The sequence below is a fragment of the Gekko japonicus genome, unplaced genomic scaffold (assembly GCF_001447785.1).
Source record: "Gekko japonicus isolate JY-2015 unplaced genomic scaffold, Gekko_japonicus_V1.1 scaffold618, whole genome shotgun sequence".
NCBI classification, from domain to species: domain Eukaryota; kingdom Metazoa; phylum Chordata; class Lepidosauria; order Squamata; family Gekkonidae; genus Gekko; species Gekko japonicus.
The window spans coordinates 870,657-883,092 of NW_015159726.1; the positions used below are offsets into that span (position 1 = coordinate 870,657).

Below are 12,436 nucleotides of genomic sequence, written 5' to 3' on the forward strand. Positions count from 1 at the left end.
CTTTTGGGAAAAAAACCCAATCCAACAACCCACCTATCCCTTTCTGCCTAATCATGGCTTCTGTCCAGGTGTGTACCTACTATGGAGGTAGGCAGTCCCACCCCCAATTCTAGATGTGGCCCAAGCTAGGAGTACAGTTCTTAGAACGCAATATATGTGAACCGCCCAGAGACCCCCCCCCCCGGGGGTTAGGGCGGTATATCAAGTCTAAAGTTAAATATAAATAAATAAATAAAGTAACACTAGATACTAACCAGGGCAGCATTTATCGAGAGCAGAATTTTTTTGCTACAGTACTTTTTTTGCTTAATGTGCATTGCTCTTCCATATAAAGTGGAAATATAACCCATTCAGCAGGCTTTTGCAAAGCCAGGGCATGTGGAAAACACATACTAATGGGCAAAACTGGCTGCACCAAAAAATGCCTTTTACCAAGAATATAGAGTGAGAAAGGGGTTCACAGTGTATTGGATAAGGACTGAAACCAGCTCCGACTTCCTTGAGAAAATTTAGATAGCTTGCAAAACAAAACAACAAAAAAATGATTTTGAACTTTTTGCTATTCTGCCAGCTAATTAAGATTTGCAGGTGCTGAACTGGAATCGCTATGGACTGTATGTCCTGTGCACTTGCTCCCATACTCTCATCACACCTGTTCAACCTGTACAATGATTACTAAGCTAGCACATATTTTGGGGCGTGCTGTCTCTTATTAAGGAAAAAACAGGTTGTACAAAAGGTATCACCAAACAGGGAATGTGTATGCGAAACAGCATTCTTCATGCTTTGAAACAGTAGTCAGGAAACCTGATGACCCAGGGAATTCATGGAAAGCAGGCAAAATGTGCTGGCAATAAGAAGGGCGGATGAATAATACAGTTTGTAGGAAACACAGCTGGATACAAAGAGCAACAGCAATTCAAGCAGAGCAAAACTGGTTTGTTGAGCCATGAGAATGTGGTGGAGGTGACCTTGTTATAGTCAATACGCTTCAAAATACTTTCTTCCCTTTCCCTGAAAAAACACACTGACTTCCGTCTTGTTTCAAAATGCTAATATTATGTTACCTGGTTCTGTATCTGGCCTTTCTATGGTCTCCTCCAATTCCATCTCTGTGATGCTGCTAAAATCTAGAACTGTCATGCCATCTTCAGGTGCCCTATATTGAAAAAAAAGATTCACTTCTAGAGAAATGATGTTACCTTACAGCAACAATCGTAACAGATCAACTTTGTCTGAGAAGTATTTCACTTCTTCGTAACAGAAAATGATATGCTGATGACTGCCTCCGTAGGGCCATATGTACAACAAATGGAGGCCTGGGGGGAAATGCTCGTGAGTGAACAACAGGCAGGAGGGAACTGGACTCTGAGGAAACGAATCCTTTGAGGCCAATTTCCCTATCATCTGGTTCTTTAAAATATGGAGAGGCACCCAAGGATACTACAAGGCCAATTCCCTCCTCCTCCTCCCCTTAAGACCCCAGAATTAAGAGAAGCAAGGGTCAGGCCTGCTTGCTATTCTTCAGCCTAACTTCTACCCCTAAGGTCTTCTCTGCACTCATTGTTCCCTTCTCTGTCACGATGAAAGCAGCATAAACATGCAAGCCTTTGGCCTCCCGTCCATTTTAAAAGAGGCCAGCGTGTTACTTTGGTCCTCCAGGACTGTTTCTGTATGGGTAACAGGAAGGTACCAACAGTACTCCTATCCTGCCCGTCCCTTCATTTTGGCTCCAACCATGTTCGTATGTTGATGCAGACTTTCAAAGGGGAACAGACAGATTTGTGGAGGTCAGGTCCATCAAGAACCAAGATTTGTTTGTTTGTTTGTTTGTTTATGCCACCTCTTCAGAGTCCATCTTGAGGCAGATTACAATAAAAAAACAACCCAGAGCATATAAAAAACCCCAAGCCATTAGACGTAAGCAGCATAAAAACTGTCCATAAGAAGCAGACCATTAAAAAGCTGGTAAGATGAAAACCTTAATTAAAAGCCTGGGTAAAAATATGTGATTTAGCCTGGTGCCCAAAAGGAAAGGAGATGATGACTAAATAGAACATCTGTTTTCAGATACAGTAATCTTTTGAATGCCAGTTACTGGGAGCAGAAAAGAGGAAAGGCTGTGCCCTTCATGCTCAGTTAATAGGCCTTAAGGGAAGCATCTGACTGGCCACTGTGCAATACAGGATGCTGGACTACATGAACCACTGGTCTGATTCAGTAAGGCTACTCGTGTGCTCCATCCTGATCTAGATGTCTGAGGCTGTCCCAGTCTCGTCCGATCTCGGAAGCTAAGCAGGGTCAGCCCTGGTTAGTATTTGGATGGGAGACCAGCAAAGACGTCCAGGGTTACTATGCAGAGGCAGGCGCTGGTAAACCACCTCTAAATGTCTTGTGCCTCGAAAACCGTATGGGGTCACCATAAGTTGGCGGGGACTTGACGGCACTTCCCACTACCGCCATCACCACTCTTATGTTCTAGGGAATGATAATGTACCCCAGTGGGCATGAGTCGACACAAAACCCAAGTGTAAAATATGCATGTATGTATAGCTTTAATTGAACCCTCAAGAACTAGTTTCTGTTTCCTTCTCACTGGGGTCTTGTGCTTTGGTGTTGACGTGTTGCAGTCATTCGTTAGTATTCTCCATTAGTCTGTATTCCTTCCCATCTGGAAGCAATGAAGAGCCCTGTTGTTAAGCTACCAGAGTCTCCTGTAGTTAGCTACTGAGCAAGACTGAAGGGTGAACAGGAAGCAGGATAGGTGAGCTCACCCACCATGCCTCAGAGGATGCTACATGGTGTCAGGAGTGGCCTGCTCTTCTAACAAAACCATCTGCTGAGGGACTTCCAGGTTGGAACCCTGCATTCGACAGAAAAGATGGGGCAGTTTAAACCTCCCTCTGAGACCAATATTGCTGGGAATTTAAGAGACAACTGGAGAAAATGGGAACAGCCACAGAAACGGAGAATGAGCCAGAGGTTTATAAAACTGCTGTCATGCTACATTCTTTGAGAGAAAAGGCATTAGAAAGATACTACGCCTGATATCTATGCAGAATCAGCACACAAGATTCTGGCAGAAGTCCTACTGAATTTAGAATTATTGTAAGCCCAGAAAGAACGCAGTTTTTGAACAGTCTCAGTTCCGTCAGCTTCTCTCTGACGAGACAGCAGGCATAGATTCTTTCGTTATAGTACTCAGGGGGAAACTCAGTTCAGTGTCAATCTGGGGGCTCCACAGACTTGTTGCTAAGAGATGAGATTGTCTTCAGCATCTTCAGGCAACAAGCCCAAGGAGGAGCTCCTGGAAAACTCCAATTTGACTGTGGCCTAAGCTGCTGTTATTGACAAAGCAAGGCTCAACCATCAGCAGTGTCCACAGAGCCCAAAATCCTAGCAATAAAGTATAGGAATGAATACCCCAGATACCTTCTTTAGGAAGCGAGGCACTGGGGCAATCTTCTCCAGCACAGGGCTTTGCAACTACAAAGAACAATTCCTGCAAGAGACGTGGGAATGTGATGTCTACAGGCCTAGGCCCAGCTTTTTGAGAAACCCGCAATAAGTGGTGTGTGTGTGTGGGGGGGGGGTATTTTGCTAAAATGTTTGAAGCAAAACAAGTCCCTTCTCATCTAGTTAAGACATGAAAGATCTATTAATAAGAGCAACGACTGCACACCAGCAAGCTAATATATGGGGTGGTCAGATGCCTGGCACAGCATGATCACTGTAGCCCATTCACCAGTCTTTTTAAAAGTTAAATACTAGAGCTGAGGTCAACATACGTGCCCCAGGATACCGCAGAATGCCTGCAGGGCAACATATGTAGGACAAACATGATGCTAGTTACCTGCGGGGGGGCGGGGGAGAGATCGAACCAAGGTATACCACTGTGGTTTGTTGCAAGTGTGGCTCTACCATATCCAGCCTAACCTTCTGCATCACACAGAAGGAGGACCCACCATTAATGGGCAGGTCACCTGGCACTGGTTTGCCATGACATAGCCTTGCTTCCCCAACCATAGTAAAGGACTTTTCCAAGTATTACTCTGATGATTTTGAAGGCCTTGGGCACTTTCCAAGAGTGCAGCATTTCTACGAGGACCCCACAGTGCCATCTGTGTGCCTTTCAAATCAGTCTTAGAATACCTTGAAGCAGAAGAGGCCATAAGGGCGACCAGATCAACAGCATGGATCAACACCCTGGTTTCAACTCAAAACTGAAAAGAAAAGATCACTCAGGTTGTGCCTGAACTCTGGGGATCTCTCAAGGCAGTCAAGTATAACAGCACTTCTCTGTCCCTGTGTTAGAAGATGTACAGAGTAACCTTGCTGGCAAAAAGCTATTTACCATCTTAGATGAGAAAGATGGCTACCAGCAAGCGGTCCTAGATAAAGAGTCTACAGAACTGTGTACCTTCACCCCATGCAGGAGACATCCCTGTCAGTGGCTGCCCTTTGGCATCAAGACAACTGTGAGGTCTTTCAACAGAAACATGAGGGGCTGGTGGATATTCCAGGTGTCCACAACACTGCAGTTGACATGATTATTGCAGCATTCACCAAAGAGGAACATGATGAAGTGCTCTGGCAAGTCTTTGAGAAAACGAGAAGCAGAATCAGTTTTGATAAAGGCAAAATTCAATTTCTGGTGGTCGCCATTAAGTACATGGACCATCTCATCTTGAAGGATGGCATGCAACCACATGACACCAAAGAGTCATTGCCACATTCCTTCCAGCTGAAAAGGCCTTTCTCCAAAGGATTCTAGATAGTATTCCATTTCTGGTTCAATATAAACCCAACAAATCCAGCACTTCTCAAGGCTCTTTTCAGCAATGACATTGCTTAACAATGGGGGTCCAAATACCAAACTGCTCTTGATGAACTGAAGCGGGCCATCACAACAGCACCAGTCCAACAGTACTTCAGTCCTGCAGAACAAATAGAAGCCCAGGCTGATACAGCTAAGGATGGTCTAGGAGCATGTCTGTTCCAGAAAGGGAGACTAATAGCACATGCATCTTCCCTAAGACAGAACAAAACTACGTACAAATTGAATAGGAGCTCACCCCTGCCATGCCCCAGAGGATACTATATCAAACTCTCTGCTCACCATCAATGGTCTATGTACTCAGTGGACTCAAAGTTTAAAATACAGTCAGACAGAAGTATTGGGGGTGGAGAGATTATGGTTTGCATTCTGGGGAATGGAAGAGATATTACAGGAAAAACCTAACTGTTGAAAGCATTATGAATATATCCTTTTTATAATTCATGGAGGACAGAGCAGCAATGAGTTTAAAATTCATTTTTAGTAAATCTTAGATCTAAATCAAGACTAACCATTTTTGTGAGCTAGTCAATGTTGCTTTTAAAATTGGGCATGGCAAGGTAAAGACATTAATAAAATGAGCAACGTATTATTATTCTTCATTTAATCCAAACACCATATACTCAAACTTCAACAATTTCTGGGAGGACAAGAAAACCTAGAGTATCATTACGGTGAGTGCAAGGGTGAATTCCAAAAACAAGCAAATTTGTACAGTAGTAAATTGTATGATAATTCCACCCTATGTAAACTTCCTTTCCTGTTTATGGCCAATACTTGCATTTACGATTATTTAATTATATTTAATTATACTGTGCTTTACATGTGAAACTCTACTCAGCTCTGACTGGGGCAATGGACATATTATAAATGTTACAGACAGATATTAATAGTAATTTCTATATCACACAATAAAACACAGTTGTGATAATAAAATATAAATTTGGGACATTATACATTAGTCCACTATACTAGACAAATCTTTCAATAAACCTGAAAAATCCCCAGGTTTGCAGAAGAATTTGAAATCTAAAAACTAACAGAACACACACGGCGGGGGGGGGGGTCGCAAAATGATAAAAGGAGTACCTGTAGCTTTAAGAAACTGATGCCCTCAGTGGCCATTGCCAGGCAACCAGAAGAGCTTTGCCAGAATTATAGGCCTGTTTTCAGGGCAACAGAAAGAGACAAGGCCCTTTCCAAGGCTGCTTTGGTCATTAAGGGTGGACTGATTGGGGCCACCGGACAACTTGATACCACCTCAGTTGCATGACTTACCTAGGCCTGGCTGCTTGCTACTGTTCAGCAGCAGCCACCCTATGAAAGCCAGGGCAGTGTAGTGGTTAGAACTTCACAGCAGAGTTCAGGAAACCTAGGTTTAAGCCACCAGTCTTCTGCAGAAGCTCACTAGCTGACCTTGTGCCATTCACATACTTCCAGCCTAACCTACCTCACAAAATTGTTGTAAGGATTAAAAAAGGGAGGGGGTGTAAGCTGCTTAGGTCCCCACTTTGGAGAAAGAAAGGGTATCAATGAATTAAATAAATAATAAATATAACTGAAGATGGGAGGCTGTAAAAGTAGGTTGGTGAATGACTGAGAAGGACACAATGAAACAGGGAAAGTGGATAGGATATGGGGGTTGCCAGGAGAAGGGAATGAGGAACTAGTGCAGGGACGAAGATACAGGGGAAAGTGAGGTTTTCCCCTCCAAGTCCTTGAGTGTTCCCTGTTATGCTAGTAGGCTTGGCCCAGTGGCTGGCACCACAAAACTGTGCCATAGTTTTCCTAGGTAGAGGTTGCTGGGGGGAGGGGGGTGTTGAAGACAGGGGGACAGAGAGAAGAAAGCAAGAAAAGTGAAGTTGAGGGGGGGCTTTCAGTAAAAGGAAATAAAAAATAGTGGGGGAGGGCAAAAGAGATGCCCAGTGCAAACCCTTCTGGGTTCCCTGCTTGTAAAATATATAATTTATTTAGACCAACCAAAATAATGCAAAGTATGCAAGCTTTTTCACTAAGCTTGAACTCTCCCTAGAAACTAAAATGGCTAAACTGGGGCTATAGTACTTTGGTCACATTACGAGAAGACAAAAGACACTGGAAATGACAAGAATGCAAGGAAAAGTTGAAGGCAGCGGGAAAAGAGGAAGACCCAACATGAGAGGGATTGACACAATCAAGGACGCCATGGCCTTCAGTTTGCATGACCCGAGAATGGCTGTTAACAATCGGACATTTTGGAGGTCATTCATTCCATCACAAGTTGGAAGCGACTTGACGGCACTTCATACACACATGCAGAAGTTTTTGGGTTCTTCAGAACTTTTCACCAGAATACATGTAAAAAACAAAAAAGGGGAAAGACAGGGGAAAAAAATAAAATAAAAATGATTCAGGCCATGGCCTTGAGGCTCCTGGTAGAATCCTAGGCAGATTTGGACAAAGTAGTGTTGAGTGGAGACGGTATCAGTGATCTTCTAGAAGGAAAAAGGGGAAATGGCAGCCTTTTTGTGTGTGAATGTGTGTGTATATATATACATATATAAGACCAGGGCTTGTTGCTGTTTTCTTTTATCCTCCTTTTTCAAACATTCCCCCCCTAATGAAGAGTTCTGGAGAACTTGATAGTTTGCACACTATTTTGTATTATTTTGATTGGTCCTAATAAAAGGTTTCTGGTTGGGATATTTCTTCAGACCAACATAGCACCCTGCAATCTCTGGAAATAGAGAACCGAAAATTGTTTACAAAACTGCATAAAATACAGTACAAGCTCTGCCGTGCTAGATCAAACCAGAAGAGTATATTTAGCCCATATTCTGCCTACAAAAGCAGCCAGCAAGCCAGACCCAGGAAACTTACTAAGAAGGCATGAGGGCGACAACCATTTTTGTAGTTTAACCTCAGCGTTTTTGGATCACAAGTTTGTTATCACCAGGGCTTTTTTTGTAGAAAAAGCCCAGCAGGAACTTATTAGCATAATAAGCCACACCCAACAGCAGAAACTCATTAGCATATCAGGCCACACCCCTGACAGCACAGCTCATTGGCATATTAGGCCACACCCCATGCCTTCCCTTGGCTTGCCCGGGCGCCCTGCGGCTGTGGGGCCCCCGGACAAGCCAGCCCTTGGAGGGAAGGGCTTGCGCGGGTGCCCCTTCCCTCTGTAGCCACACAAGCAGAGGTTTTGGCTGTAGTGGGTGTGGCCAACTCTGAAGCCAGCCAGAACTCCGTTCCTGTGCGTTCCTGCCCAAAAATAGCCCTGGTTATCAATAAACATGGAGGTTCCATTTTCGGTTGTTACACACATAGCCCTACTCTCTATCTTTAAAGCCTTCTGAGCATGTGGCCATCATGCTATCAGGGGCAATTAATTCTGTAAGTTAATAATGAGTTATACAAAGAGGTACTTTCTTTAATTAATCCTGAATCTCCTATTGCCAGTGATTGTGACTGGATGGTTCTTGAATGAGCAGCCAGTCTCCAGTGTTACTAGGGCTGCCAAGTGGGGGCAGGGGACGGATAAACCCCCGCTTTGGAGGCTTGATTTCCGCCGCCGCGGAATCGGGCCCCGGGGGGAACTCCGCCCCCCAAAGCGCAGCATGGCTGCGTCACCAGAGGTGACGCAACCATGTCGACCACGTTGGGGGCGTGGCCCGGATCATCGGAGGGAAAACTCTATGGTTTTCTCTCCGACGATCCGGGCCACGCCCCCAACGTGGTCGACGTCGCACGTCACTTCTGGTGACACGCTGGCGGCGCACACATCCGAGGACGGCTCCCGGAGCCCGCCGAGGCTCCCCCGCCGGTGAGTTTTTCTGACTTGGCAACCCTAAGTGTTATCCTGCAGCATTCCTACAATAATGGGACAAATTATGTTACTGAAGCAGTGAAGAAAATAAGAAGAGCTTTATCATTGACTTACCCACTAGAAATATCAGTTGCTGGGGCTGAAGATCCTTTTCCAAAATCTTCACATTCTATTAAACACAAAAAGCTGTAGGCAAAGTGGCTTGAAACAAGTAACTAAATGTATCCACGTATACAACAATATCATTTCAATAAAGCTTTTGAAGGGGTTCCCCATGATGTTCTGATGAGTAAACTAAAGGACTGTGGACTGGACTGTAGGATAGTTAAGTGGAAGGGGAACTGGTTGGAGAACGGTATTCAGAGAGTAGTTACCAATGGCATTTCATCTGAATGGAGGGAGGTGTCCCGTGGGGTGCCACAGGGCTCGGTTCTGGGCCCGGTATTTTTCAATATTTTTATCAATGACCTGGATGAGGTGTGGAGGGGCTACTCATTAAATTTGCAGATGATACCAAATTGGGAGGAGCAACAAACACACCAGAAGATATAGAATTCAACGAGATCTGAGCATGCTGGGAAAGTGGGCGGTTGTGAACAAGATGCAATTTAACAAGGATAAGTGCCAAATTCTTTGTTGTTCAGTCACACAGTCGAGTTCTCCATCTGGGTAACAAAAATGAGGAACATGCATACTGGATGGGGGATACACTTCTGAGTAGCAGTGTGTGTGAACAAAATTTGGGGGTAAGGGTGGACTGAAAGTTAAATGCGAGCAGCCAGTGTGATGCAGCAACAAAGAAGGCTAATGCAGTCTTGGGGTGTATCAACAGAGGCATAACATCAGAATCACAAGATGTCATAGTCCTGCTGTACACTGCATTGGTCAAGCTCACAACTGAGGTCAGGACCCTGCGGGAACTGTTACAATTCTGCAGGGCCTGTAAAATGGAGCTGTTCTACTGGGCTTTCAGTTGAGTCAGTGGGCATCCAAATGTCTCTTCCTGGCCTCCCCTGCTGGCCTTGTGGTTAGTGGCTTGATATCCAACAACACTGCTCAGAAGGCTCCATCTGAGTGTTGCTACCGGAGCAACATTTCACTCTGGGTTTTGGTACAAAATTTTTAAATTTTAACTGGCTAAATTTTTCATATATTGTCCAAATGTTATCTATTGTCTATTAATCATGATGCCTTATGAGACTTGTGACCCACCCTGAATCCACTTTTGGAGGGCGGGATACAAATCAAAATAAATGAATACATTAAATAAAATTACGCCCAACTAAACCCATTGACTTCAATAGACTTAAGTCGATTTAGGACTGCCCTGAGAGTCATTGCTGATTTTAGTTGGTCATTTCAATAGTAAGGAACCAAAAACAGCAGCAGCAGCAGCATTTCAGTAACAAAAAAATGCAGAAAAGTCAATATACTTGATCTGTCTTCTGCAAACTTGCATAATGTTCTTGTTTGTATATATTATTTAATTGGAACGCTTTATATCTGTTGGAAAGAGGGTGTGTCCAGCAATGTCCTATTGTCCAAATCTACCAAAATGTCAATAAACGCTGCTTGTGTGTATTAAAAAAGCTATGCGGAACATCACTCCCCCTCCCTATCTCGCTACTAGAGACAATGAGAATCAGGCTTGTGTCATGGTGGGGAATGGAGGAGAACCCACAATTCACTTCTGTTACACAAGCCCAGGACCTCAACCTGTGTACTCTGTAATGTGTGAATCTCCCATCCTGCACAATCTCTCCACCCACTGTGCTTTTACAGTCACAGAGATCCATTGATGCTATTATGCCTGTATGAATAGTGGATGTGGCCGGAGGAACTTAAATTGCAAGCCTTTCAGAGACGCTGTCTGAAATGACTTGGAGGAAATTGCTGCAAGCCGCACTTAGCCCCACCCCCCGGGCATACAGCGGGACGGAAATATAAATCATAAATAAGCCTGGCATCTGATCTGACGTCTTAGCATGCGGAACAGATAACGCCCTCCCCCCCCCATATCTGATCCTGATGACGCACTGGAAAGGGAAAGGGGGAACTGCTCAACCGTTCATCGTCTCAGGGCGGCACCAGAGGGCAGCACGAAGTTGGGGCTCAGTTCTGAGAGACGCCGCCGTCGTTGGAAACACGGCAAAAACTTACAGGAAGTACCGCTGCGTTGCATTTGCAAAAACCAGCTCGCCTCTTTGGCGACAGACCGGATCGCAAATTGAGACTTCATATGCCCCAAATGTGCTAACCCGGCCTCTCGCGACGCACCTAGCTCAGTTGGCTGAATTAAACACTCCAAGTAGGGTTGCCAGCTCCCGGTTGGGAGATACCTGAAGATTTGGGGGTGGAGCCTGAGGGCGGGGTTTGGGGAGCGGAGGGTCTTCAATAAGCTATAATGCCACAGAGTTCACCTTCCAAAATGGCCATTTTCTCAAGGTGAACTGATCTCTGTCGTAATAGCGGGAGATCTCCAGCCACCACCTGGAGTCTGGCAGCCCTACATCCAGTGCCCCGATGTCTCCTTTGCGCCACGTGATATCACCTGATTCCGAGCACTTTTTCTTCCCTCCCTAAAGACCAGGCTCACAGCAGCTACCCTCCTGGGGCACTCAACATGCATTTTTCTAATCTCACTGCCTGCCCCGCCCCCGGTGCTTTTACTCCCGTGTTTTCCAGCGGCACCGATGGTCCAGGGCAGAGACGCTCGAGCAGCACCTGGATCCTTGGCTCCATCGTTCTCCTTCCCTGCGTTTTCGGAAGCGCCTTCCATAATGCGGTGCACCTGAGCGTTCCTTGCAAGCACATCGTTGCAGGGGCAACGGCCCCTTTAAGACTCCCTGGAGCGCTCGGAGGGGCGGTGTTCTCAGTCCTCTGTGACATGCAGTGTTTTGCGTTCTTGTCTCCGGGGAGACGGCGCCGCAGAATCAGACTCTTGGAGCTCGACTGAAAGGAGGTGGAGGTAGCCTTTGCCAAGGCCCCGCTCCTGCCGTCAAGGCTGCAATGGGTGGCTCAGGATTGTATTTTTTAAATCCTCCTTTTTCTCCTGACCTATTTGGAAACAAACTCACTTCTCCTTCCTTCCTCTCTTGTCCATTTCTGTTACATGCCTTTGAAACTATGCCAGGCTGGATCATTTTTGTAATGTATCAGGACCCGACCTCTGTCAGCTTCGGCACCACAGGGACAGTCAGACAAAGGAGGATAGGGATCCAGCCCACACCAATCAGGCGGAGAGCCTATGGGACTCTCAGCCACTAGTTTGGACCTATGGGGAAGTGGGGTGTGTGTGTTTTGGGTGGTGGATTCACAGGAGTATGGGCCGGCCTGCAAGCCGGCTAAAGTTGTCTTGTTCTTCACTAATATAGTAGCTAAGGTGAAATCACTGGTCTGTCTGCGTCCTTTTCACTGGCGACGAGGATGGGATCCATCACCCCTCAAACAGAGACCACGTTCCAGGCATCGTTATGAGTCGCCGCACCGAGATTGCCACACGCCGCTGTTGCTCCGGCGCTTCTTCAGGTTCTCGTTCATCGCACCGCTCCCAGCCCAGCATCGCATCACTGACCATGAGGCAGCACCGCACCGCTCCTTCTCTACGCTCGCTAGTTCCCGCCGTTCACCTCTTTGTGGAACCGTAAGATGGCTATTGCCACAGAGAGTCTCCCTGCCTTCAATATTTCTCGCCCCTCGCAGTGGGAAACCTGGCTGGAGACACTCAAGAGCCACTTCATGATCCACAATGTGACGGAACCAGGTATGAAGAGGGCGTACCTTCTCCGCCA

General features: G+C 45.8%; 1 protein-coding gene across 1 annotated transcript in view; it reads right to left on the minus strand.

Annotated features, from left to right (window-relative positions):
- ERICH6 (glutamate rich 6) overlaps positions 1-12,185 on the minus strand; it is a 46,979-nt gene extending 34,794 nt beyond the window's left edge. The window contains exons 1-3 of the mRNA XM_015423931.1: positions 12,133-12,185; positions 11,289-11,446; positions 8,760-8,814 (exon numbers count right to left, since the gene is read on the minus strand). Coding sequence (XP_015279417.1) covers positions 8,760-8,814; positions 11,289-11,446; positions 12,133-12,185 — 266 coding nt within the window. The remainder of the gene's footprint in view (positions 1-8,759; positions 8,815-11,288; positions 11,447-12,132) is intronic.
- Positions 12,186-12,436: the final 251 nt, after the last annotated feature.